General features: G+C 42.2%; 1 protein-coding gene across 1 annotated transcript in view; it reads left to right on the top strand.

Annotated features, from left to right (window-relative positions):
* Window positions 1-24,528, top strand: part of LOC132400430 (PC3-like endoprotease variant B) — a 1,805,907-nt gene that overhangs the window by 179,993 nt on the left and 1,601,386 nt on the right. Inside the window, exon 4 of the mRNA XM_059981370.1 lies at window positions 17,694-17,812. Within this exon, the coding sequence (XP_059837353.1) occupies window positions 17,694-17,812 (119 nt within the window). The remainder of the gene's footprint in view (window positions 1-17,693; window positions 17,813-24,528) is intronic.

Raw genomic sequence — 24,528 nt, 5'->3', positions numbered from 1 at the left:
AAGAAATGATTTATAAATATTTTAAGCTATAATGAATATGTAGAACACAGTCCAAATACAATGTTCAGTGACCAGAAATGAAATAGAATATTTATCTCACACCTGAGAAGATCTTCATAACTCACTCATGAGTTCAACATTCATTCGATCAAAATGAGTGTACTTTTTATGTATGTTTTATCAGAAGTGCTCTGAAGAGTGGGGAAAAGTGGTTTTGCCTTTGGGCATTAATGCTGGAGTAATGTCAAATTACATTTCTGTACTGTTTTCAGATACAAATTGGCATGCAGAAACAGACTATCCAGTCTCCACAGAAATATTAGTACCATGAACTGAGTGTAACGCTTTCCATCAGGCTGTAGGCTTAGTTGGCTTGTAGTTGAGATTTTACAATGTGCTCCACTCCACTTTTCAGTCTAAAACCTTCCAAATAATCCCATGATCCATATATGGAGCAGATTAGAGATTATTGTGTCACAGAAACCTAGCAGTCAGTGCAACACTATTGCAGCTCGGAAATTTGGAGCTCAATTCTGATGTTGTCTGTACGTAGATTTTGTGTTCTTCCCGTGAGCACGTGGATTTCCTCTGGGTGCTCCAGTTCCCCCCACATTCCAAAGACGTATCAATTGGTTAATTGGTCAGTGTATGAACTTGGATTTTCTGACTAACAGGCCCCAATCTGTTAAATTAGACAACCTCTCGTCCTCTAATCTCACCCTGAATACCGACTGGCGTGTCTCAAGGCTGTGTGCTGAGCCCTCTTCTGTACTCCATTTTCACCTATGACTGCATTCCTGTACATGGTTCTAACTCCATAATCAAGTTCGCAGGCGACACCAGGGTGATTGGCCTGATCAGGGGGGATGACGAGACAGCCTACAGGGACAACGTTCAGCACCTGGCCACGTGGCATGCCGACAACAACCTGGCCCTTAACACCCAGAAGACCAAGGAGATCATTGTGGACTTCAGGCATGCTAGGAACCACACTCATGTCCACATCTACGTCAACTGAGCTGTAGTGGAGCGTGTATCAAGCTTCAAATTCCTTGGTGTCCATATTTCCGAGGATCTCACCCTAACCCTGAACTCCTCCATCCTGATCAAGAAGATGCAAGAGCGCCTTTATTTCCTGCGGAGCATCAAGAAAACTCACCTCTGTCCCAGAATACTGATGGACTTTTACCGCTGTACCATTGAGACTGCATCTCACTGTGGTATGGTAATTGTCCTGTTTCGGACCGCAAAGCACTCCAGCGTGTGGTGTAAACTGCCCAGCGGATTATCGACACCCAATTGCCCACATTGAGAACATCTATCATAAACACTGCCTGGGCATTATCAAGGATGCATCTCACCCTAACCATGGAGTTTTTACTCTCCTCCCATCCGGTAGGCACTACAGAAGCCTCTGCTCCCACACCAGCAGGCACAGGAAGAGCTTCTTCCCTGAGGCTGTGACCCTACTGAACCTCACACCACAGCACCAAGCAGTATTGCACCCATATTGTACTGTCTCAGTACTTTTATAGTTGTATGCTGTAACACTTACTTTTTATTCAGTTATTTTGTAAATAACACTATTCTTTTGCACTTCTGGTGAGATGCTAATTGCATTTCATTGGCTTTGTATCTGTACTCGGCACAATGACAATAAAGTTGAATCTAATCTAATCTATACTATCCTGTGATTAGGCTAGGGTTAAATATATTAGTCTATACTATATATTAATCTATATTATCCTGCGATTAGGCTAGGGTTAAGTAGGTTGGCTGCTGGGCTTGTTGGTTCAGAAGGGTCTGTTCTGCTCTCCACGTCTAAATAACTAAATACCATAGATGGGGAGGCATAAGATTTTTGGATCATCAGGCTCTCTTCCAGGGAAGACAATAGACAATAGGTGCAGAAGTAGACCATTCGGCCCCTTGAGTCTGCACCGTCATTCTGAGATCATGGCTGATCATTCACTATCAATACCCAGTCCCTGCCTTATCCCGATATCCCTTGATTCCCCTATCCATCAGATATCTATCTAGCTCCTTCTTGAAAGCATCCAGAGAATTGGCCTCCACCGTCTTCTGAGGCAGTGCATTCCACACCTCCACAACTCTCTGGGAGAAGAAGTTTTTCCTCAACTCTGTTTTAAATAATTGACCTCTTATTCTCAATCCATGCCCTCTGGTACTGGACTCTCCCAACATCTGGAACATACTTCCTGCCTCAATCCTATCAAATCCTTTAATTATCTTAAACGTTTCAATCAGATCCCCTCTCAATCTCCTCAGTTCCAGCGTGTACAAGCCCAATCTCCAATCTCTCTGCGTAAGACAGCCCTGCCATCCCAGGAATCAACCTAGTGAATCTACGCTGCACTTCCTCAATTGTCAGAATGTCCTTCCTTAAACCTGGAGACCAAAACTGTACACAATATTCCAGGTGTGGTCTCACCAGGGCCCTGTACAAATGCAAAAGGACATCCTTGCTCTTGTACTCAATTCCCCTTGTAATAAAGGCCAACATTCCATTTGCCCTCTTCACTGCCTGTTGCACTTGCTCATTCACCTTCATTGACTGATGAACTAGGACTCCTAGGTCTCTTTGCATTTCTCCCTTACCTAACTCTACACCGTTCAGACAATACTCTGCCCTCTTGTTCCTGCTTCCAAAGTGGATAACTTCACATTTATTCACATTTATTAAGGTGGGACCTGTACAGAAGGGACAGTTTGCACCTGAACTGGAGGGAGATTGATATCCCAGCAGGAAGGTTTGTTAGCGCTGCACGGTGGGGTTTAAACGAGAGTTTCAGCAGATGGGAAACAGAGTGCCAGACGCTGTGGGAGCAGATATTGGTCAGACCTCAGATAAAATTAGGAATCAAAAGGTTGAGAATGTTGCAACTAGTATCTTGAACTGCCTATATTTAAATGCAAGAAGTATTGCTGGAAAGGTGGATAATTGAGTTGAAGCTGAAGTAGATGGTTTGCAGAGGCAATGCGTAGTGAGGAGAGGCTGCTGAAAGGGCAAAATTGCAGTCAACAGGAAAAGATGGACAAAATTGAAAAGGGTGAAACAGGACTGTAAGTGTTTTTATTTGAATGTGTGCAGTACACAGAATAAGGTCAATGAACTTGTTGCACAGTTACAGATTGGCAGGTATGATGTTGGAGGCATCACTGCATCATGGCTGAAAGATTGTAGCTGGGAGCTTAATGTCCAAGGACACATTGTATCAAAAGGATAGGCAGGAAAGTAGAGGGGATAGTGTTGCTCTGTTGGTAAAAAATAAAATCAAACATTTAGAAAGATGGTTGGAAGGTGCTGAACCATTGTGGACAGAGTTAAGAAACTGCAAGGGTAAAAAGACCCTGATGAGAGTTGTATACCAACCCCCCCAAACAGTAATAAGGATGTGGTCTAAAGATTGCAATGAGAGATAGAAAATGCAAGCCAAAAAGGCAATCTTACAACAGTCATGGGGGACTTCAATATGCAGTTAGACTGGGAAAATCAGGTTGGTGCTGGTTTCTAGGAGGGGTAATTTCTAGAGTGCTAAAGAGATGGCTTGTTAGACCAGCTTGTGGTTGAGTCACCAGGGTTCAAGTATTCTGGATTGGGTGTTGTGTAATCGACTGGAAATGTTTAGACAGCTTAAGGGAAAAGAACCTTTAGAGGAAGTGATCATAATATGATCAAATTCACCTTGAAATTTGAGAAGGAGAAGCTATGGTGAGATGTATCAGTATTACAGAAGAGTAAAGGGAATTACAGAGGCATGAGAGAGGAGTTGGCCAGAATTGATTGGAAAAGAAAGAACACTGGCAGGGATGATGGCAGAGCAGCAATGGCTGGAATTTCTGGAAGCAATTCAGAATGCATAGGATATATACGTCCCAAAGAGGAAGAATGACAAAACTGTGGCTAACAAGAGAGGTCACAGCCAACATAAAAGCCAAAGGATGTGCATATAATAGAGCAAAAATTAGTGGAATGCTAGTGAATTGGGAATCTTTTAAATACTAACAGAAGGCAACTAAAAAGTCTTCAAGCAGGTAAAGATGGAATATGAAAGTAAGCAACCCAATAATATCGTAGAGGATACCAAAAGTTCCTTCAGATACATAGAGTGTAAAGGAGAGGTGAGAGTGGATTTTGGAGTGCTGTAAAATGACACTGGAGATGTAGTACTGGGAGACAAGGAGAATGGCAGATGACCTGAATAGTATTTTGTGACTGTGGAAGACACTCACAGTACAGTGGATGTTACAGATGTAAGGGGCATGAAGTGTGTGAAGTTACCATTACTGGAGAGAACGTTTTCATGAAACTGAAAGGTCTGAAAGTAGATAAATCACCTGGACCAGATGGTGTGCATCCCAGAGTTCTGAAAGAGGTAGCTGAAGAGATTGCGGAGGCATTAGTCAAGTCAAGTCACTTTTATTGTCATTTTGACCATAACTGCTGCTACAAAAATTAGACAATGTTTTTCAGGACCATGACACAGTACAAAAACTAGTCTGAACTACGTAAAAAAAAACAGAGAAAGCTACACTAGACTACAGACCTACACAGGACTGTATAAAGTGCACAAAAACAGTGCAGGCATTACAATAAATAATAAACAGGACAATAGGGCAAGGTGTCAGTCCAGGCTCTGGGTATTGAGGAGTCTGATAGCTTGGGGGAAGAAACTGTTACATAGTCTGGTCGTGAGAGCCCAAATGTTTCAAGCCTTTTCCCAGATGGCAGGAGGGAGAAGAGATTGTATGAGGGGTGCGTGGGGTCCTTCATAATGCTGTTTCCTTTGCGGATGCAGCGTGTAGTGTAAATGTTCGTGATGGCGGGAAGAGAGACACTGATGATTTTCTGAACTGACCTCACTGTCCACTGCAGGGTCTTGCGATCCGAGATGGTGCAATTTCTGAACCAGGCAATGATGCAGCTGCTCAGGATGCTCTCAATACAATCCCTGTAGAATGTGATGAGGATGGGGGGTGAGAGACGGACTTTTCCGAGCCTTCGCGGAAAGTAGAGACGCTGCTGGGCTTTCTTTGCTATGGAGCTGGTGTTGAGGGACCCAGTGAGATTCTCCGCCAGGCGAACACCAAGAAATCTGGTGCTCTTTACAATCTCTACCGAGGAGCCATCGATGTGCAGCAAGGAGTGGTCGCTGCGTGTCCTCCTGAGGTCAATGATCTTTTAAGAATCACTAGGTTCTGGAATGATTCTGGAAGACTGGAAAATTGCAAATGTCACTCCACTCTTCAAGAAGTGAGAGAGGCTGAAGAAATGAAACTGGAGGCCAGTAAGTCTGATCTCAGTGGTTGGGACGATGTTGGATTCGATTATTAAAGATGGGGTCTCAGGGCACTTGCAGGCACGTGTTAAAATAGACTGTAGTCAGCATGGCTTCCACAAGGGAAAATCTTGCCTGTCAAATCTGTTGGAATTCTTTGAAGAAATAACAAGCAGGATAGAGGAAGGAGAATCGGATGGTGTTGTGTACTGGGATTTTCAGAAGGCCTTTGAAAGGGTGCCACACTTAAAAAACCACGAGCCCATGGTATAACAGGAAATATTCTAGCATGGATAAAGCACTGGCTGATTGGCAGGAAGCATAAAGTGTGAATGAAGGGAGCCTTCCTTGGCTGGCTGCCGGTGACTGGTAATGTTCCACAAAGGTTTCTGTTCAGACCGATTCTTTTTACATTATACTGTATGTCAATGACTTGAATAGTGGAACTGATGACTTTGTTGCAAAGTTTGCAGACAATATGAAGATAGGTGGAGGGGCAGGTTGTCACCAGGTTTGGATATGACCCAAGTGCGGAGCGAAAGCACTGAAGCTGGTCGATAGTTCAGAGACTTTAATGCAAGCAGAGTCAGATGGAAAAGAAAACAATAAATGCTAGGCCAAACAGGGCCGTTAACTAATACTCTCAAATGGAAAATGAAGCCTAAACTGCGGCTGAAAGGACTAACTAAATACAAAATGAATTCTGCTAGTCTTCAGAGTCAGTTGACTCTGCGTTCCAGTTTCTCAGGCAAGGCTGAATGCACGCAGGCAACGAAGCGTTGCTGCACTAGCATGGGAAAAATGGAGTTAAATACTATCACAATAAAATAATAATTAGCTGACGTGCATATTCAGCAGCACAATTGCCGCATCTGCTGTGCTTCCAAATCCATGGTTGTGACACAGATAGTCTTGAGGATGTAGAGAGACTACAGAAGGACTGGTTAGCAGAATGGGTAAAGAAATGGCAGATGGAATACAACGTGTGAAGTATATAGTCATGCATTTTAGTAGAATAAAGGAAATGGTTGACTATTTTCTAAATGGAGAGAAAACACAAAATAAGTGAGGTGCCAAGGGATTTGGGAGTCCTTGTTCAAAGGTTCATTTATTAACAAAATATAGAAACTTTGAAATTCGTCTTCTCCAGACTGCCATGAAACCAAGAGAAAAAGAATTGCAGCACCATTGTAAATCCCCAAATCTCTCTCCGCACACAAAAAACAAACAAAAATGGAACAGGCACATCAAACCGCTGCCATCCCCCAAGTCCCCCTCTTACACACAAAAGAATGAGAAAGATTGGGCGAAAAAAATAGAATACATAGAATATACAAAATTATAAGTAAAAAAAAAAGTCTATATTCCAAGACCATGTACAAAATGTAGAACACCTGGGTACATTCTCTGGGTACAATGGTAGGCTTTTCCTTCTCCGTAGCAGAGTGATCCCTTCAGCAATCAAAAGGCAGTCTACTCTCTCCATAGCAGAGCGATCTCTTCAGCAATCAAAAGGCAGTCTACTCTCTCCATAGCAGTGATCCCATCAGCAATCAAAAGGCAGTCTACTCTCTGCAAAGCACTGTCTTTATTTATTAAGAAAACAAACAATTAATACAATGTGGCTCTTTGTCTGATTTTACAACACTCTGATAATTTGTTTATTTTTACACAAGATTTAAGGTCTTTAACTCAATGTCAGTTGAATTGCTACAAACTTCATAGTAGCCAGTGGACCTTATAGCCAGTGAGATTGGGGCATGACTATCCTAGAACTGGGCACATGAGATATACAGTGAGAAGGCGGTTCTTTGCTGTTTGCATCTCACTGTAGATCTAGTGGAGAGCATAGGGCTTGTTGAGGCACTGAAGTAGATATGGTTATGCACGAAATCCAAGGAAGACCACAGTTGTAATGACTACTCATATCACTCGACCCGAAAATCTGTGGTTGAGAGAGTGGGACTGCCCCAATGCAGCAGCATCTCCATTTTAAAAACTCTTCTGCATGTCATCATCAGACACAATGGACAACCAACTTCGTACAGTAATGCAGAGATCTGAAGGCCAATTAAAGTTTTAAGACCATCTTTGGTGAAGTACTGTTCTTGAAATTCTGTAGAACTTGCTTATTTTTATCTCTTAAAATAGTCCTATTAAATGGAAGCTTTCAGATTCAATTCATACCTGTCACATTAAAGAATTTCTAATCCTTTGAACTGAACTGAGCCTCAACATTGAACTGATCACTGAACACTATCTATGGATTAATTTCAAAGACTCTACAAATCATGTTTTCAGTATTATTTATTTATTTATATTATTATTAATTATTATTATAATAATGATCATTATTTGTTTTCAGTGTCATTTTGCACATTGGTTGCTTGTTGGTCTTCGTGTGTGGTTTTGCATTAATTCTATTGTACACTCAGTGGTCACTTTATGAGTTATCTCCCATACCTAATAAAGTGGCCACTTAGTAGATGTTCATGGTCTTTTGCTGCTATAGCCCATTCACTTCAAGCTGCGACGTGTTGTGCATTCAGAGATTCTCTTCCACACACCACTGTTGTAATGTGTGGTTATTTGAGTTACTGTCGCCTCCCTGTCAGCTCAACCTCATCTGGACATTCTCCTCTGACCTCTCTGAAGGTGTTTTCACCCACAGAACTGTTACTCACTGGATGCTATTCTGTTTATCTCACTATTCTAAGTAAACTCTGAAGACTTGCACATGAAAATCCCAAGAGATCAGCAGTTACTGAGATACTCAAACCACCCTGTCTGGCACCAACAATCATTTCACAAAATCACTTAGATCATATTTCTTCCCCATTCTGATGTTTGTTCTGAATAATAACTGAATCTCTTGACTGTGTCTTCATGCTTTTATGCATTGAGTTGTTGCCACGTGATTGGCTGATTAGATGTTTCCATTACCAAGCAGGTGTACAGGTGTGCCTAATAAAGTGACCACTGAGTGTACTTCTCTGTTCTACTGTAAATGCCTGCAAGAAATGACCCTTGAGGTAGCATACGGTGATATCAATGTATTTTGATAATAGATTTACTTTCTGCTTTGAACTTTGAGAAACCACTGTGAACAAAGTGTGTTTGTTCAGTCTGAGTGACAGGCATTGTCCTACAGTTTATTTACATTTGTGCAAAGCCAACCTTTTTTTCAAAAAATCCAATGCTATATACAATAGTTTGTTTTAAATTGTTAAGGAAGTTTAACTATTTAACATGGTTGTGTGAAAATGAGAGGTCTGTGTTGAAGATGGTATGAATTCTTTTGAAACCACTCTTCTTTTTCTACAACACTTCAGGGTAACCTATTCCTCTGTAGTCACGTCCATAGGAATCTGCATCAAATGCAGAGGGAAACAAGCCATACTCTAACTGGAAATTGGCAGCATTAATATTCCGGACATAAATATCTGACCATTACTTATCACTGAAGTCCTTTACTCAGCGAATTAGTATTGTGACACAGGACTATTGATTAATTGTTTAATCCTGTAATTTCTCTTCCTGTAGAACTAAATCCAGTAAAATTAAAATGGTATCATTGACAAAAATCCAGTCAACTTTGCTGATGACTGAATGAAAGGTTCTGCTTTAGGACATAGAATATAGCAGCTGCGCAGGTTCACTCTGTGGTTAAGAAGGTGTACAGTGTATTGGCCTTTATCAATTATGGAATTGAATTTAGGAGCCAATAGGTAATGTTGCAGCTATATAGGACCCTGGTCAGACCCCACTTGGAGTACTGTGCTCAGTTCTGGTCACCTCACTACAGGAAGGATGTGGAAGCCATAGAAAGGGTGCAGAGGAGATTTACAAGGATGTGGCCTGGATTGGGGAGCATGACCTATAAGAATAGGTTGATTGAACTCGGCCTTTTCTCCTTGGAGAGAAGGAGGATGAGAGGTGACCTGATAGAGGTGTATAAGATGATGAGAGGTATTGATCGTGTGGCTAGTCAGAAGCCTTTTCCCAGGGATAGTCAGGGAAAATGTTACAGCAGTGCTCAGGCAGGACAGATTAGAGGGCTTGTCTACAGAGGCCATATGGGTGGAGCTGAGAAACAGGGAAGGTATAACCACATTAATGGGGTTGTATTATAAACCACTCAATAGTCATCAAGAATTGGAGGAGCAAATCTGCAGAGAGATAACAGACAACTGCAGGAAACTTCAAGTTGTGATAGTAGGGGATTTTAATTTTCCACGTATTGATTGGGACTCCCGTGTTGTTAAAGGTCTAGAAGGGTTAGAGTTTGTAAAATATGTTCAGGAAAGCTTTCTAAATCAATATATAGAGGTACCGACTAGAGAGGATGCAATATTAGATCTCCTGTTAGGAAATGAGTTAGGACAGGTGACGGAAATGTGTGTAGGGGAACACTTTGGTTCCAGTGATCATTGCACCATCAGTTTCAACTGGATCATGGATAAAGATAGATCTGGTCCTCGAGTTGAGGTTCTAAACTGGAAAAAGGCCAATTTTGAAGAAATAAGAAAGCGTGGATTGGGACAGGTTGTTCTCTAGCAAGGATGTCATTGGTCAGTGGGAGGCCTTCAAAGGAGAAATTTTGAGTTTGTCAGAGTTTGTCAGAGTTTGTTCCTGTCAGGATTAAAGGAAAAGTGAATAAGAATAAGGAACCTTGGTTCTCCAGGGAACTCTGATAAAGAAGAAGAGGGAGATGTATGACATGTATAGGAAACAGGGAGCAAATAAGGTACTTGAGTATAAAAAGTGCAAAAAAATACTTAAGAAAGAAATCAGGAGGGCTAAAAGGAGACATGAGGATGCTTTGTCAGTCAAGGTGAAGGATAATCCAAAGAGCTTCTACAGGTACATTAAGAGCACGAGGATAATAAGGGATAAATTTGGTTCTCTTGAAGATCAGAGTAGTTGGCTATGAAAGGAACCAAAAGAAATTGGGGAGATCTTAACTGGGTTTTTTGCATCTGTGTTTACTAAGGAAACTGGTATGGAGTCAATGAAAATAAGGCAAACAGGTAGTGAGGTCATGGAACCTATACAGATTGAAGAGGAGGAGGTGCTTGCTATCTTGAGGCAAATCAGAGTAGATAAATCCCCAGGACCTGACAGGGTATTCCCTTGGATGTTGAAGGAGACTAGTGTTGAAATTGCAGGGGCCTTGGCAGATATATTTAAAATGTTGGTATCTACGGGTGAGGTGCTGTAGGATTGAAGGATAGCTGATGTTGTTCTGTTCTTTAAAAAAGGCTCTAAAAGAAATCCGGGAAATTATAGGCCAGTAAGTTTGACTCTGGTAGTAGGTAAGTTATTGGAAGGAGTACTAAGAGATAGGATCTACAAGTATTTAGATAGACAGGGACTTATTAGGGAGAGTCAACATGGCTTTGTGCGTGGTAGGTCATGTTTAACAAATCTATTAGAGTTTTTCGAGGAGGTTACAAGGAAAGTGGATGAAGGGAAGGCAGTGGATGTTGTCTACATGGACTTCAGTAAGGCCTTTGACAAGGTCCCACATGAGAGGTTAGTTAGGAAGATTCATTTGCTAGGTATACATGGTGAGGTAGTAAATTGGATTAGACATTGGCTCATTGGGAGAAGTCAGAGAATGGTAGTGGAGGATTGCTTCTCTGAGTGGAGGCCTGTGACTAGAGGTGTGCCACAGGGATCAGTAATGGGTCCATTGTTATTTGTCATCTATATCAATGATCTGGATGATAATGTGGTAAAATGGATCAGCAAATTTGCCTATGATACAAAGATTGGAGGTGTAGTGGACAGTGAGCAAGGTTTTTAAAGCTTGCAGAGGGATCTGGGCTGGCTGGAAAAATGGGCTGAAAATGGCAGATGGAGTTTAATACAGACAAGTGTGAGGTATTGCACTTTGGAAGGAAAAACCAAGATAGAACATACAAGGTAAATGGTAGGACACTGAGGAGTGCAGTAGAACAGAGGGATCTGGGAATACAAATACAAAATTCCCTAAAAGTGGTGTCACAGGTAGATAGGGTCGTAAAGAGAGCTTTTGGTACTTTGGCCTTTATAAATCAAAGTATTGAGTATAAGAGTTGGAATGTTATGGTGAGGTTGTATAAGGCATTGGTGAGGCCAAATTTGGAGTATTGTGTACAGTTTTGGTCACCGAATTACAGGAAGGATATTAATAAGGTTGAAAGAGTGCAGAGAAGATTTACAAGGATGTTGCTGGGACTTGAGAAACTGAGTTACAGAGAAAGTTTGTATAGGTTAGGACTTTATTCCCTGGAGCGTAGGAGAATGAGGGGTGATTTGATAGAGGTGTATACAATTATGTTGGGTATAGATAGAGTGAATGCAAACAGGCTTTTTCCACTGAGGCTAGGGGAGAAAAAAACCAGAGGACATGGGTTAAGGGTGAAGGGGAAAAAGTTTAAAAGAAACTTTGGGGGTGCTTCTTCACACAGAGAATGGTGGGAGTGTGGAATGAGCCGCCAGTTGAAGTGGTAAATGCGGGTTCACTTTTAACATTTAAGAAAAACTTGGACAGGTACATGGATGCGAGGTGTATGGAGGGATATGTTCCAGGTGCTGGTCAGTGGGACTAGGCAGAAAAATGGTTTGGCACAGCCAAGAACAGCCAAAATGCCTGTTTCTGTGCTGCAATGTTCAATGGTTCTATGGCTGAAATTGTTGCTATAAGAGGACACAGGTTTAAGATGCTGGGGAGCACCATGGACTATGGTAGAAGATTATAGTATTAATGGTAAGACTCTTGACAGTGTGGAGGATTAGAGGGATCTTGGGGTCTGAGTCCATAGGATGATCAAAGCAGCTGCGCAGGTTGAGTCTGTGGTTAAGAAGGTGTATAGTGTATTGGCCTTCATCAATCATGGAATTGAATTAAGGAGAGGAAATGTTGCAGCTATATAGGACCCTCGTCAGACCCCACTTGGAGATGCATTTCCAGCATCTGCAGATTTCCTCATGTTTGCGATTTCAGAAACAGCTTTTTCCCACCTCCATCACATTTCTGGATGGGCAATGAACCCATGAACACTGCCTCGCTCTTTTTTCTTTTTTGCTGTCTTTTTGCACTACTTATTTAATTTATATATTATCATTTATAATTTATTTTATTATTATGTATTGCACAACACTGCAGCCACAAAAACAACAAATTTTATGACATATGCCAGTGATATTAAACCTAATTCTGATTCTAATCCTCGTAATAAATTCCTTATCCCAGAGAATGTGATGTTTGATTTTGTCTCACAAAGTCCATCAAGCTTTGCATCAACTGTTGAAGAGAAGCTTGTTTCTCATTGACAACTGTTTGCTCACTGATCTGTCACAGTAAACTTCAAGGTTTATCTCCAACTCTTCACATCTCCAATTTCTCAGTTTACTGCAGTCAACAGCTGAGTTTATTTTCACAATGGTTTTTCATTCCTTGTTTCATCTTTCTTTTGATTCTTCATATCACTAACTCCCATAATTCAGTGTGACTTGGCTTTCTTCAGCAAGGCCTTTGTTGTCTCCAACCTCTTGGTATCCGTCTCTTTTCATGACTGCTTACCTAGAAATTGCAGTCTCACTTTGTTTGAATTCTAGGCAAGTGCTGCGTATCATGCAAGTGGTCACTTAGAAAATATTAATGATATTGCACAGCATGGAATTAGAGCATTTGGCTTGACCTGTCCGGGCTGATTAGTGGGCAGTTTTCCATATTAATCTCATTGCCCTGCGCATGGTCCATATTTCTGCTTGGTGAATAATTCAGGCTTCAATTACTCTCTTAGGCAGTGCATTTCAGGTACCTGCCTCTCTCTGAATCTTTCTAACTCTTCTTCTTTACCATCATCTCATGTCCTCTGGAACATAGCACACTACAGGCCCTTGATGTTGTTCCAACCCTTTAACCTACTCCAAGATCAATCTAACCCTTCCCTCTTTCATTGCCTCTATCTTTCTTTCATCCGTCCCTATCTTAAATGTCCCAAATATACCTTCACCTACCACTCTCTGTGTTTAAAACAACTACCTCTGATATCACCCCTATACCTACCTCTTGTCATCTTAAATTGTCCCTTATTGTAATATCCCAGCCTTTCCACACTGGGATAAAGGTGTCCAATCTGTCTCAGCCTCTTACTTTTAACTGTGTCTGACATAGAGAAAAATTTCCCGTCATCTATTTTATTGATACTCCTCACAAGCTTGTATATAGTTTATATATTTCAATCATATCTGCAGTTTAACTTGTAACTTTATATGTATTCTTTATTCCTGTTGAATGTTGTTGAGTTTGTTGAATGTTGCACCCTGACCAACACACCACTGCAAATTCCTAATAAATGTAAAAGGATATGGTGAATTAAGTTGATCCATGATCTGTGATATACTCTTTTGACCTCTCTACCCCAGGGGAAACAGACCCCGCTTCTCCACTCTCTCATCACAGATGAACTTCTCCCTCCTAGACAACATGCTGGTGTGGCTCCTCAGCACCCTTGCCAGTCCTATCCTGTCTCTTCAATACTTCGGTGACCAGAAATGCTGAGTTCTGACCAAGGCTTTCTAACCTCCCGACCTCTGTATTCCATTCCACAGATAATGAGAGCCAATATCCCATATATATTCAAAAGCCTCGTTAACTACTCTGTTGCCGCCCTCTGTTCCATCTATGGAGGTGAATAAACAGTTGGTGTTTTGGTCTGAGAAATATCAACTGTTTAATTCCCTCCATAGATGCTGCCCAGCCTGCTGAGTTCCTCCAGCATTTTGCATGTGTTGCTCAAGATTTCTCACAACTGCAGAATCCCTTGTATCCCCATCATTACTCCCCTGTTTCCTATCGCCAAATCAATTTCCCATGAGAACCAGTCCCGCATGTGAGCCCTTGCCAGAGGCTAAATTCAGCCAAGGAATGGCTCATGTGGCTAATGGGAGAGGACATAATTTGAAGATGATTGGAGGAAAGTATGGGGGGGCATGTCAGAGGTCAGATTTTTAAACATAGTGTGGTGGGTATGGGAAATGCCCAACCAGGGGTGGTGGGGGATACAAATATATTAAAGGCATTTAAGAAACTCTTGGATAAGCTCAAGGATGAAAGAAAAATGGAGAGCTATGTAGGAGGGAAGGGTTAAAAGGTCGGTACAACGTTGTGGGCCAGTGGGCCTGCCCAGTGCTGTTATGTTCTATGTTCTCATAATCAGGTTTATTATCACCGGTATGTGTCGTGAAATTTGTTAACTTAGCAGCAGCAGTTCAGTGCAATACATAGTACAGAATAAGAAGAAAATAATAAAATAACAATAATTAAATAAATTACAGTAAACTTATATTCAATAGATTAAAAATCATGCAAAAAACTGAAATAACATATATTATAAAAGTGTGAGGTGGTGTTCATGGGCTCAATGTCTATTTAAGAATTAGATGGCAGAGGGGAAGAAACTGTTCCTGAATCGCTGAGTGTGTGCCTTCTGGCTTCTGTACCTCCTACCTGATTGTAAAAGTGAGAAAAGTGCATGCCCTGAATGCTGGAGGTCCTTAATAATGGACACTGCCTTTCTGAGACACTGCTCCTTGAAGATGTCCTAGGTACCTTGTAGGCTAGTACCCAGATGGAGCTGACTAGATTTACAACCGCCTGCAGCTTCTTTCTGTCCTGTGCAGTAGCCCCCCCACCCCACCATACCAGACAGTGATGCAGCCTGTCAGAATGCTCTCCACAGTACATCTATAGAAGTTTTTGAGTGTATTTGTTGACATAACAAATCTCTTCAAACTCCTAATGAAGTATAGTCACTGTCTTGCTTTTTTTATAAATACATCGATGTGTTGGGACCAGGTTAGGTCCTCAGAGATCTTGACACCCAGGAACTTGAAACTGCTCACTCTCTCCACTTCTGATCCCTCTGTGAGGATTGGTAACATTCTATGAATGTTAAAAGTGTTGCTAAAATATTTTTGATGCCTCTGCAAAAGGATGCGTTTGGTTCTTGTTTGTCAGAGCTTGCCAGTGCTGCAGCATTTCCATGCTGACTGCTGAGAAGTGAGTCAGTGCACAGAGAGCTTTTCGTATTGGCTGTCATGATACCACAGCAAGAGAGGTGTCATGGAAATGACTTGTGGGAGAGGGGCAAGGAGCTCTCCAATGTCACAGGCACCTCTATGCCCACATCCACGTCGTCAGAATCAAGTTTATTATCACTGACACAGGTTGTGAAATTTGTTGCTTTGGGGTAGCGGTACAGTGCAATGCATAAAAATTACTGAAATTTGAAATAAGAATATATAAAAAGTAAGTAAGCAGAGCAAAAGGTGAGGTAGTGTTCATGGGTTCATGGACTGTTCAGAAATCTGATGGTGGAGGGGAAGAAGCTGTTCCTGAAGGGTTGAGTGTTTGCTTCAAGCAAACCTCCTCCTTGATGGTGGAAATAAGAAGTTGGCATGTGAGTGTCTGGGATGGTGAGGGTCCTTAATGAGGGGTGCTGCCTCCTGAGACATTGTATTTTGAAGATGTCCTTGGTGACGGGGAGAGTAGTACCCTGGAGCTGGTGGAGTATGCAATCCTCTGCAGCTTTTTCCATTTCTGTGCATTCTCCATACCAGTTGGCGATGTAACCGGTCAGAATGCTCTTCACCGTACGGCAAGTTGCATTCATTCAATTGACTGCCAGAGCTCTGTAGGGATCAGACTGACCAATCCAGAGGTCAGTACAGGTCCTAGCACCAAAGGGTTCATGATTCTCCTCCTCTTTCTTCCTTTCCAGTCCTGATGAAGGGTCATGGCCTGATATTTCCCTGTTCATTTTCCTCTGCTGCCTGACATATTGAGTTCTTCCAGTGTGTGTTGATCGAAAACATCTCTAAGAACTCCATCAGTCATGATCCATTCTGATTCACAGTCAGTTTTGGCATGCAGATGGTTAACTTGTTAGTTCTTCACAAATCAAGTTTATTGTAAGATTGGTGTTAATACATGCTTATTTAAAAATATGTTAAAGTATTGGTAATGAATTTCTCAAGTACGGTGTTGTCGGCACATACACAGAGCTCTGGTATTTGTCAATGTGGAGCCAAATAAGTTTGTAAATCTGGTGGGAGCAAAGGATGTTGGGAATGGTGAGAGTAGAGCGCTGTGGAAGAGGACTGGGACAGTGGCAGAGAAGGAGTGATGGGGCAGGGGGTGGTGTGGGTGCAGATCATAATTCCCAACTATGATTCCCCTCTCCCTGCACCCTTCCCACACTCATTCTACAATAAAGACCCATATCAGAATGAGGTTATCATCATTCACATATGAAATGAACTTTTTTTGTGGCAATAATGCAGTTACACATAAAATTACCATTGTACTATGTAAAGGTCATAGGCTTCCTAGCTATATACAGTATATGTGCCTAAGACATTTGCACAGTACTGTATTTCTATTGATACAACGTCAAATTTACCATAATACAGCAGGAATATCCTTCCTGAAATACATTCAGTTGCTACTTTATTAGTTCTGTACCGAATTACCTGGTCATGGTCTTTTGCTGCCATAGCCCACCCACTTCAAGGTTCGACGTGTTGTGTATTCAGAGATGCTCTTCTGCACACCACTGTTGTAATGTGTGATTATTTGAGTCACTGTCACCTTCCTGTCAGCTTGAACCAGCCTGGCCTTTCTCCTCTGACCTCTCTCCTTCACAAGATGTTTTCACCCATAGAACTGCTATTGCTTACTGGATGTTTTTGTATTTTGCTCCATTTCCTATAAACTCTAGAGATTGTTGTACGTGAAAAGCCCAGGAGGTCAGCAGTTTCTGAGATACTTAAATCACTCCGTCTGACACCAACAATCATTCCACAGACAAAGTCAGTTAGATCACATTTCTTCCCCATTCTGATGTCTGGTCTGAGCAACCTCTTGACTAGGTCTAATGCTCTTATGCATTGTGTTTCTGGCACATGACTGGACATTTGCTTTAATGAGCAAGTGTACCTAATAAAGTGGCCGCAGAGTGTATCAAATATCTTCAAATGGGTTAACAGTAGCCAGTAATGGAATTTCAAATATTTCTATTGATAACAATGTCAAATTTACCATAATCATCCAGGAGCAGCTTCCTCAAGATATTTTCCAGTGTATCTGTGTTTAATGTGCCAGAAGCATGGCTGACCACTACAGATGGTCATTCTGGAGACTATGGTCAATATATTCTAAGTGAGTGCCAAGAATTTGTTGTTCTTCCTCTTTACAAACAAGTGCTGTTTCCTCATAAACTAAAACACCCAGCTGTTTGTGATGATAAATGAATCTGAAAGTGTAAAGATAGCGAACAATAAAAAACACTATAATGATTTCTTTTTTCATAGTTCATTTGTCTTTTCCTTGCCCTCCAGAGCTTGCAAAAACCAAAGACAAGATTGAAAGCATTGTCTCCAATGTCAGTTACACCAAGGAAAAATCTGATGACTCCATGCTCTTTAATGACCCTTACTGGCCCCTACAATGGGAATTGGTGAGTTTCTATAAATGCAATTTTAACACTTCATAAATATTAAAAAAAATCTATTGTCTTCTCAACTTCAGAGCAATGGTATTGTGTCACGTATTTAAATATCATTGATCGTCCTTTAAAATTTCTCTTTCTGGGCATTCTGTGCTCTGGGTAGCAACCTTTTATTGCTTATTCTATCAGTTTTATGAAATATTATCTGCTGTGTGACCTTTCATTTTTTTTACCTTATCAGTTTTTACAGTTTTCACTGATTATTCATGAGCTACAACATCTGAAAAGTCAAACAATGATCGTGTGGCATTGGTAACGGTGGCAGAGTATGTGAAATTAGTTCACAGAAAACGTCCTGAGTCATTGAACTCTGTGTCGTGATTAAGAGCAGCCAGGCTCAGACTCCCTCAGTCACAAATGCAGGATTCCAGAAGCATAAAAAGAACCTTGCTTGCTTTTCCAGCAAATTATTTTAAAAAGAACCTTTGAAGAAATGAGAGATAAATAATGAAGTGTGGTGTTGAAGCTGAAAACAGTGACGGTAATCTTGAGCATGGTTTCCCAGTTTTTCTGATGCCATGGACCACCACTATTAACCGAGGGCTCGGTGAACCCCAGGTTGAGAACCCCCGATTTAAGGTGCGAAGAAGGCTAAACATTTAAGATATAAAAGGAAGGAAGAATTAAACTGTAAAAGAAAAGGAGAATGAAAATCAGAATCAGAATGACACAATAACTATTCAGTTACACAGGCTTGGAATTGCGTGGTTGAGCTTGTCCCAATCTTATAACTAACTTTAAAGAATAGAATTGATTGACAGGGTCTAGAATCAGAATCAGGTTTAATATCACTGGCATATGATGTAAAATTTGTTGGTTTTCAGTAGCAATGCAATGTGATACATAACAAAAATAAATTATAAACTGAAATGAAAAATATGCAGAAAAATTAAATTAAATAAGTAGAATAAAAAGAGACCAAATAAAAAGAGAAACAAAATATTGAGGTAGTGTCCATGGGTTCAATGTCCATTCAGCAATCTGATGGCAGAGGGGAAGAAGCTGTTTCTGAAACACCGAGTGTGTACCTTCAGGCTTCTGTATCTCCCCTTGATGGTAGCAATGAGAAGAGGGCATGCCCTGGATGATGGTGGTCTTTTCTGATGAATGTCACTTTTTTAGGGTATCACCTTTCGAATGTGTCCTCGATGCTGAGGGGGCCAGTGTCCATGATGGAGCTGGCTGAGTTTACTCCTTTCTGCAGCTTTTTCCAGTCCTGTGCAGTGACCCCCCCTCCCACCGCGCCCCGTACCAGATGCAACCAGTATTCAGGAGGGAAAAAGAGCGTTACTTCAGGAATGTAAAATGCATTTAAAATACATATAAATATATAAGAATATAAAATATATATAAAAGGAAACACACAAAGTAGTGGAATGAAGGAGATGAATGAGGAAACTAAAAAGAGAAATATAATTATAATGAATTGGCATGGAGCTATTGAGAGCAATAAAAACAAGATTAATGGAAAAAATAACGGCACTGCAGAAAGAATAGCAAATACAATAAAAAAAGTTGTTGAGTTTTGCCTTGGTGGCTATAGGGGGCAATAGAACATCGTCTGTGGAGCAAGAGTGAAGTCTCTGTGCTGTGTCATCTATGTATAACCTGGATACATTACAGCCTATTAATTGAGGAATTTTGAAATGCATGCTTTATACTTATGCTGTATTACTAGAGCGTTATGTGCTATCCTAGGCCTTTACAACAACAAAAAGACTTGGCATAAGAGTATTATAAGGATTGTGGAATTTCATTTTTTTTGAGATTTAAGTTCAAACCCCACTTATTTATTTAGAGACACGGCATGCACAAACCCACATTGCCTCATTACACCCATATGACAAATTCACCTATGAATTCCTGCATCTTTGGAGAGTGTTCGGATATCGGAGCGCCTGGAGAAAAATCACGTGGTGATGGGAAGAACATACAAACTCCTTACAGAGAGCAGTGGGAATTGAACTTGGTTCTCTGGTGCTGTAAAGCATTACACTACCATGCTGTCCTGTACTTTTTATAGTTGAACATCTGCCACTTTTATTTTGGCTGGGATTCCCATTACAACTTCAGATGTAAATTGATTTAGGCAAGTAAATGGTTACATGAGATCTTAGAACATAGAAAATAGAATGGTAAAGCTGAGGAACAGGCCATTCGGCCCACAATATTGTGCTGAACCAAATAAATTGTGAATCAAATGGCCAATGAAACTAATCACTTCTGCCTGCACAGTGTCCATATCCTTCCACTTTTCTCACATTTATGTGTCTATCTAAACATAACTTAAAAGTTGCTGATGTATCTGCCTCAACCACCTTCCCAGGCAGTGCATTGCAGGTATCCACAGCTCTGAGTAGAGAAACATGCCCCTCACATCTCCTTTGAAATTACCCCCCCACCATAAATGCATACCCTCTGATATCAGACTTTTCAACTCTGCGAAATGGATACTGTCTGTCTACTCTATCTAAGCCTCTCAAAATCTTATAAATCTCTATCATATCTTCATGCAGCCTCTGCTGCTTCAGATAAAATGACCCATGTTTGTCCAGACCTCTCGTTATAGCACATGCCCTCTAATTCAGGCAGCCTTTTCTGCATCCTCTCCAAAACCTTGTTATCACTCATATAATACGGTGACCGGAACTGTATGCAATAGTCCAGATACGACCTAGCTAGAGTTTTATAAAGTTGCAACATAAAAGACTTCAAGGTGTTTTTTCGCAAGCAACTACTGTTCAGGTAGGAAGTAGGCAGATGGCTGTTGAAAATTGTTCATGATATTCAGAACCATTATCAATTGGAAATAATTCAAGATTGCATTATGTCACTTCCAGTACACATATGCAAAGGAGAATGAAATAATTGTTACTCTGGATCCAGTGCAGCACAAAAACACACACTGAGATAAAGAACACAATGAAAGAAAAAACACAATAAATATAAATAAATAGAATAGCTTATATACATATGGATTATGGAGATCCATAGAAAACTACAGCACAGAAACAGGTCCTTCTGCCCATCCAGTCTCTGTCGAACATTTAAACTGCGTTCTCCTGTCGGCGTGCACCCAGACCTTTGCCCTCCGTACCCCTCCCATCCATGTACCCATCCAAACTTCTCTTGAAGGTTGAATATATATTGATTCTGTGTCCATAAAGTGACGCTAGGCACAGGAGTGTCTGTACATAAGGTGCCTCTGACAAGAAATGACAAAGTAGTGCTGGTTGGGGGAGTGGTGGGGTGGGTTAGTGGGTGGAGGTGTTGATCAGCCTCACTGCTTGGGGAAAGTAACCTGGTGATCCTGGCGTGAATGCTATCTAACTCAGTAAATTAGTTATCAATGGCCAACTAAACTACTCCCTCTCTGTTTAGAAAACTTGTGGAAAGGCAAGGGTTAACAGAATGTCCCGACAGGAAGAGATTGCAGATAAGGTGCAGAAAGACCAGGGAGGAAAGGCCTTTGAAGAGCACAGCTTCCCTTTGCACAGCAGGGAGGCCCGAGTTACTTGGGGATTGCGACTCGAGATAAGAATGTAACTAAAGGATGCAAAGCATACACACAAACCTGGGGAAAAATACTTTAATAATTTCCAAGTATCATCAACTGTCAGCTTGTAGTTTCTATTATTTTTAAAACCTCTATTGTGAATGGTGATTGATCTTGCAAGTAAGGAACTTAAACATACATTGTTACCAAATGACCAATATCTGTGATTCTTAATCAATTCTGTATAAGAATGGCACTTCTCTGTTCAGACTTCAGAACAGTATGGGCAACGGGGGCCATGTCATTCTCCTCGTGCACAAATAAATAAAATGTGGTTGAGGAATGACCACAAGTTTTCAGAGTCCACATAATCGGTGATGACACCTACACATTTCCTTTGAACCTGCCCTCTATCATCTAAAGTGATACTGACTGGTATTAAACATTTCAACCTTGAGAAAAGATTCCCACTGTACTGTCATAATCTCATAAACCTCCATCAGATCTCTCTTCAGCCTTCGCTGTTCCAGAGAAAATAACCCAAGTGTATTCAACCTCCTCTTATGCGAAGAACTTTACTGTCTTCATCCAATAATTATTACAAACAACAGTCTGAGTTTTACCTTCTTAATTTAGTTTGTCACCTGAACCCCTGTAGTGAACTGTTATCTCTGCCCCACACCAACACATTGGAGTGTGAGTTTCTGATGTGGGTATGGGAACGCATGTTGGAATGAGATTGGTATAAATAAATTGGTAGAAAGTAGTGTTCTCAACTGGTGAAGGGTTCTGTTAAGATATCTAAAAGCATACATGGCATGGTGGCTAACAGTACTGTGAAAACACCTGGAACCTTCTATTTTATATGGCAGAGCTGTACATGCCATAGACATCTCTTCATAAAATCGAGCAGAATCCAATAGAAAGAAGCGTACTTCACCTCCAAAGGAGTAAATCAGGTAAAATGGAGAGTCAGAATCCGAATCAGGTTTAATATCACTGGCATAGGATGTGAAATATGTTAATTAGTAGCAGCAATACTTTCCAATACATAATAAAAACTATAAATTACAATGAGAACCATATATAAAAGAATAAATAAGCAGTGCAAAGAGAAAGCAAGAAAACAGTGAGGTATTTGACATGGGTTCATTGTCCATTCAGAAATCTGAGTTCAGTACTCGGGCACAGCAGTATGTGAGTGTACAGAGCAAGTCACTGGAAATGAGTTTCTATCTCAGTGTCTCCATAAAGTGACGCTGGGCACAGGAGTGCCTGTACATAAGGTGCCTCTGACAAGAAATGACAAAGTAGTGGTGGTTGGGGGAGTGGTGGGGTGGGTCAGTGGGTGGAGGTGTTGATTGGCCTCACTGCTTGGGGAAAGTAACTGTTTCTGAGTCTGGGAGTGGAGGGGTGGGTCAGTGGGTGGAGGTGTTGATCAGCCTCACTGCTTGGGGAAAGTGACTGTTTCTGAGTCTGGGAGTGGAGGGCTGGGTCAGTGGGTGGAAGTGTTGATCAGTCTCACTGCTTGGGGAAAGTGACTGTTTCTGAGTCTGGGAGTGGAGGGGTGGGTCAGTGGGTGGAGGTGTTGATCAGCCTCACTGCTTGGGGAAAGTGACTGTTTCTGAGTCTGGGAGTGGAGGGGTGGGTCGGTGGGTGGAGGTGTTGATCAGCCTCACTGCTTGGGGAAAGTGACTGTTCCTGAGTCTGGGAGTGGAGGGGTGGGTCAGTGGGTGGAGGTGTCGATCAGCCTCACTGCTTGGGGAAAGTGACTGTTCCTGAGTCTGGGAATGGAGGGGTGGGTCAGTGGGTGGAGGTGTTGATCAGCCTCACTGCTTGGGGAAAGTGACTGTTTCTGAGTCTGGGAGTGGAGGGGTGGGTCAGTGGGTGGAGGTGTTGATCAGTCTCACTGCTTGGGGAAAGTGACTGTTTCTGAGTCTGGGAATGGAGGGGTGGGTCAGTGGGTGGAGGTGTCGATCAGCCTCACTGCTTGGGGAAAGTGACTGTTTCTGAGTCTGGGACTGGAGGGGTGGGTCAGTGGGTGGAGGTGTTGATCAGCCTCACTGCTTGGGGAAAGTGACTGTTTCTGAGTCTGGGAGTGGAGGGGTGGGTCAGTGGGTGGAGGTGTTGATCAGCCTCACTGCTTGGGGAAAGTGACTGTTTCTGAGTCTGGGAGTGGAGGGGTGGGTCAGTGGGTGGAGGTGTTGATCAGACTCACTGCTTGGGGAAAGTGACTGTTTCTGAGTCTGGGAGTGGAGGGGTGAGTCAGTGGGTGGAAGTGTTGATCAGCCTCACTGCTTGGGGAAAGTGACTGTTTCTGAGTCTGGGAGTGGAGGGGTGTGTCAGTGGGTGGAGGTGTTGATCAGCCTCACTGCTTGGGGAAAGTGACTGTTTCTGAGTCTGGGAGTGGAGGGGTGGGTCAGTGGGTGGAGGTGTTGATTGGCCTCACTGCTTGGGGAAAGTGACTGTTTCTGAGTCTGGGAGTGGAGGGGTGGGTCAGTGGGTGGAGGTGTTGATCAGCCTCACTGCTTGGGGAAAGTGACTGTTTCTGAGTCTGGGAGTGGAGGGGTGGGTCAGTGGGTGGAGGTGTTGATCAGCCTCACTGCTTGGGGAAAGTGACTGTTCCTGAGTCTGGGAGTGGAGGGGTGGGTCAGTGGGTGGAGGTGTCGATCAGCCTCACTGCTTGGGGAAAGTGACTGTTCCTGAGTCTGGGAATGGAGGGGTGGGTCAGTGGGTGGAGGTGTTGATCAGCCTCACTGCTTGGGGAAAGTGACTGTTTCTGAGTCTGGGAGTGGAGGGGTGGGTCAGTGGGTGGAGGTGTCGATCAGCCTCACTGCTTGGGGAAAGTGACCGTTTCTGAGTCTGGGAGTGGAGGGGTGGGTCAGTGGGTGGAGGTGTTGATCAGCCTCACTGCTTGGGGAAAGTGACTGTTTCTGAGTCTGGGAGTGGAGGGGTGGGTCAGTGGGTGGATGTGTTGATCAGCCTCACTGCTTGGGGAAAGTGACTGTTTCTGAGTCTGGGAGTGGAGGGGTGGGTCAGTGGGTGGAGGTGTTGAGCAGCCTCACTGCTTGGGGAAAGTGACTGTTTCTGAGTCTGGGAGTGGAGGGGTGGGTCAGTGGGTGGAGGTGTTGATCAGTCTCACTGCTTGGGGAAAGTGACTGTTTCTGAG

This window comes from Hypanus sabinus, chromosome 10 (assembly GCF_030144855.1).
Source record: "Hypanus sabinus isolate sHypSab1 chromosome 10, sHypSab1.hap1, whole genome shotgun sequence".
Taxonomy (NCBI): Eukaryota; Metazoa; Chordata; class Chondrichthyes; order Myliobatiformes; family Dasyatidae; genus Hypanus; species Hypanus sabinus.
Note: the sequence above shows the minus strand (reverse complement) of the source record. Positions and strands in the feature narration are given on the sequence as shown.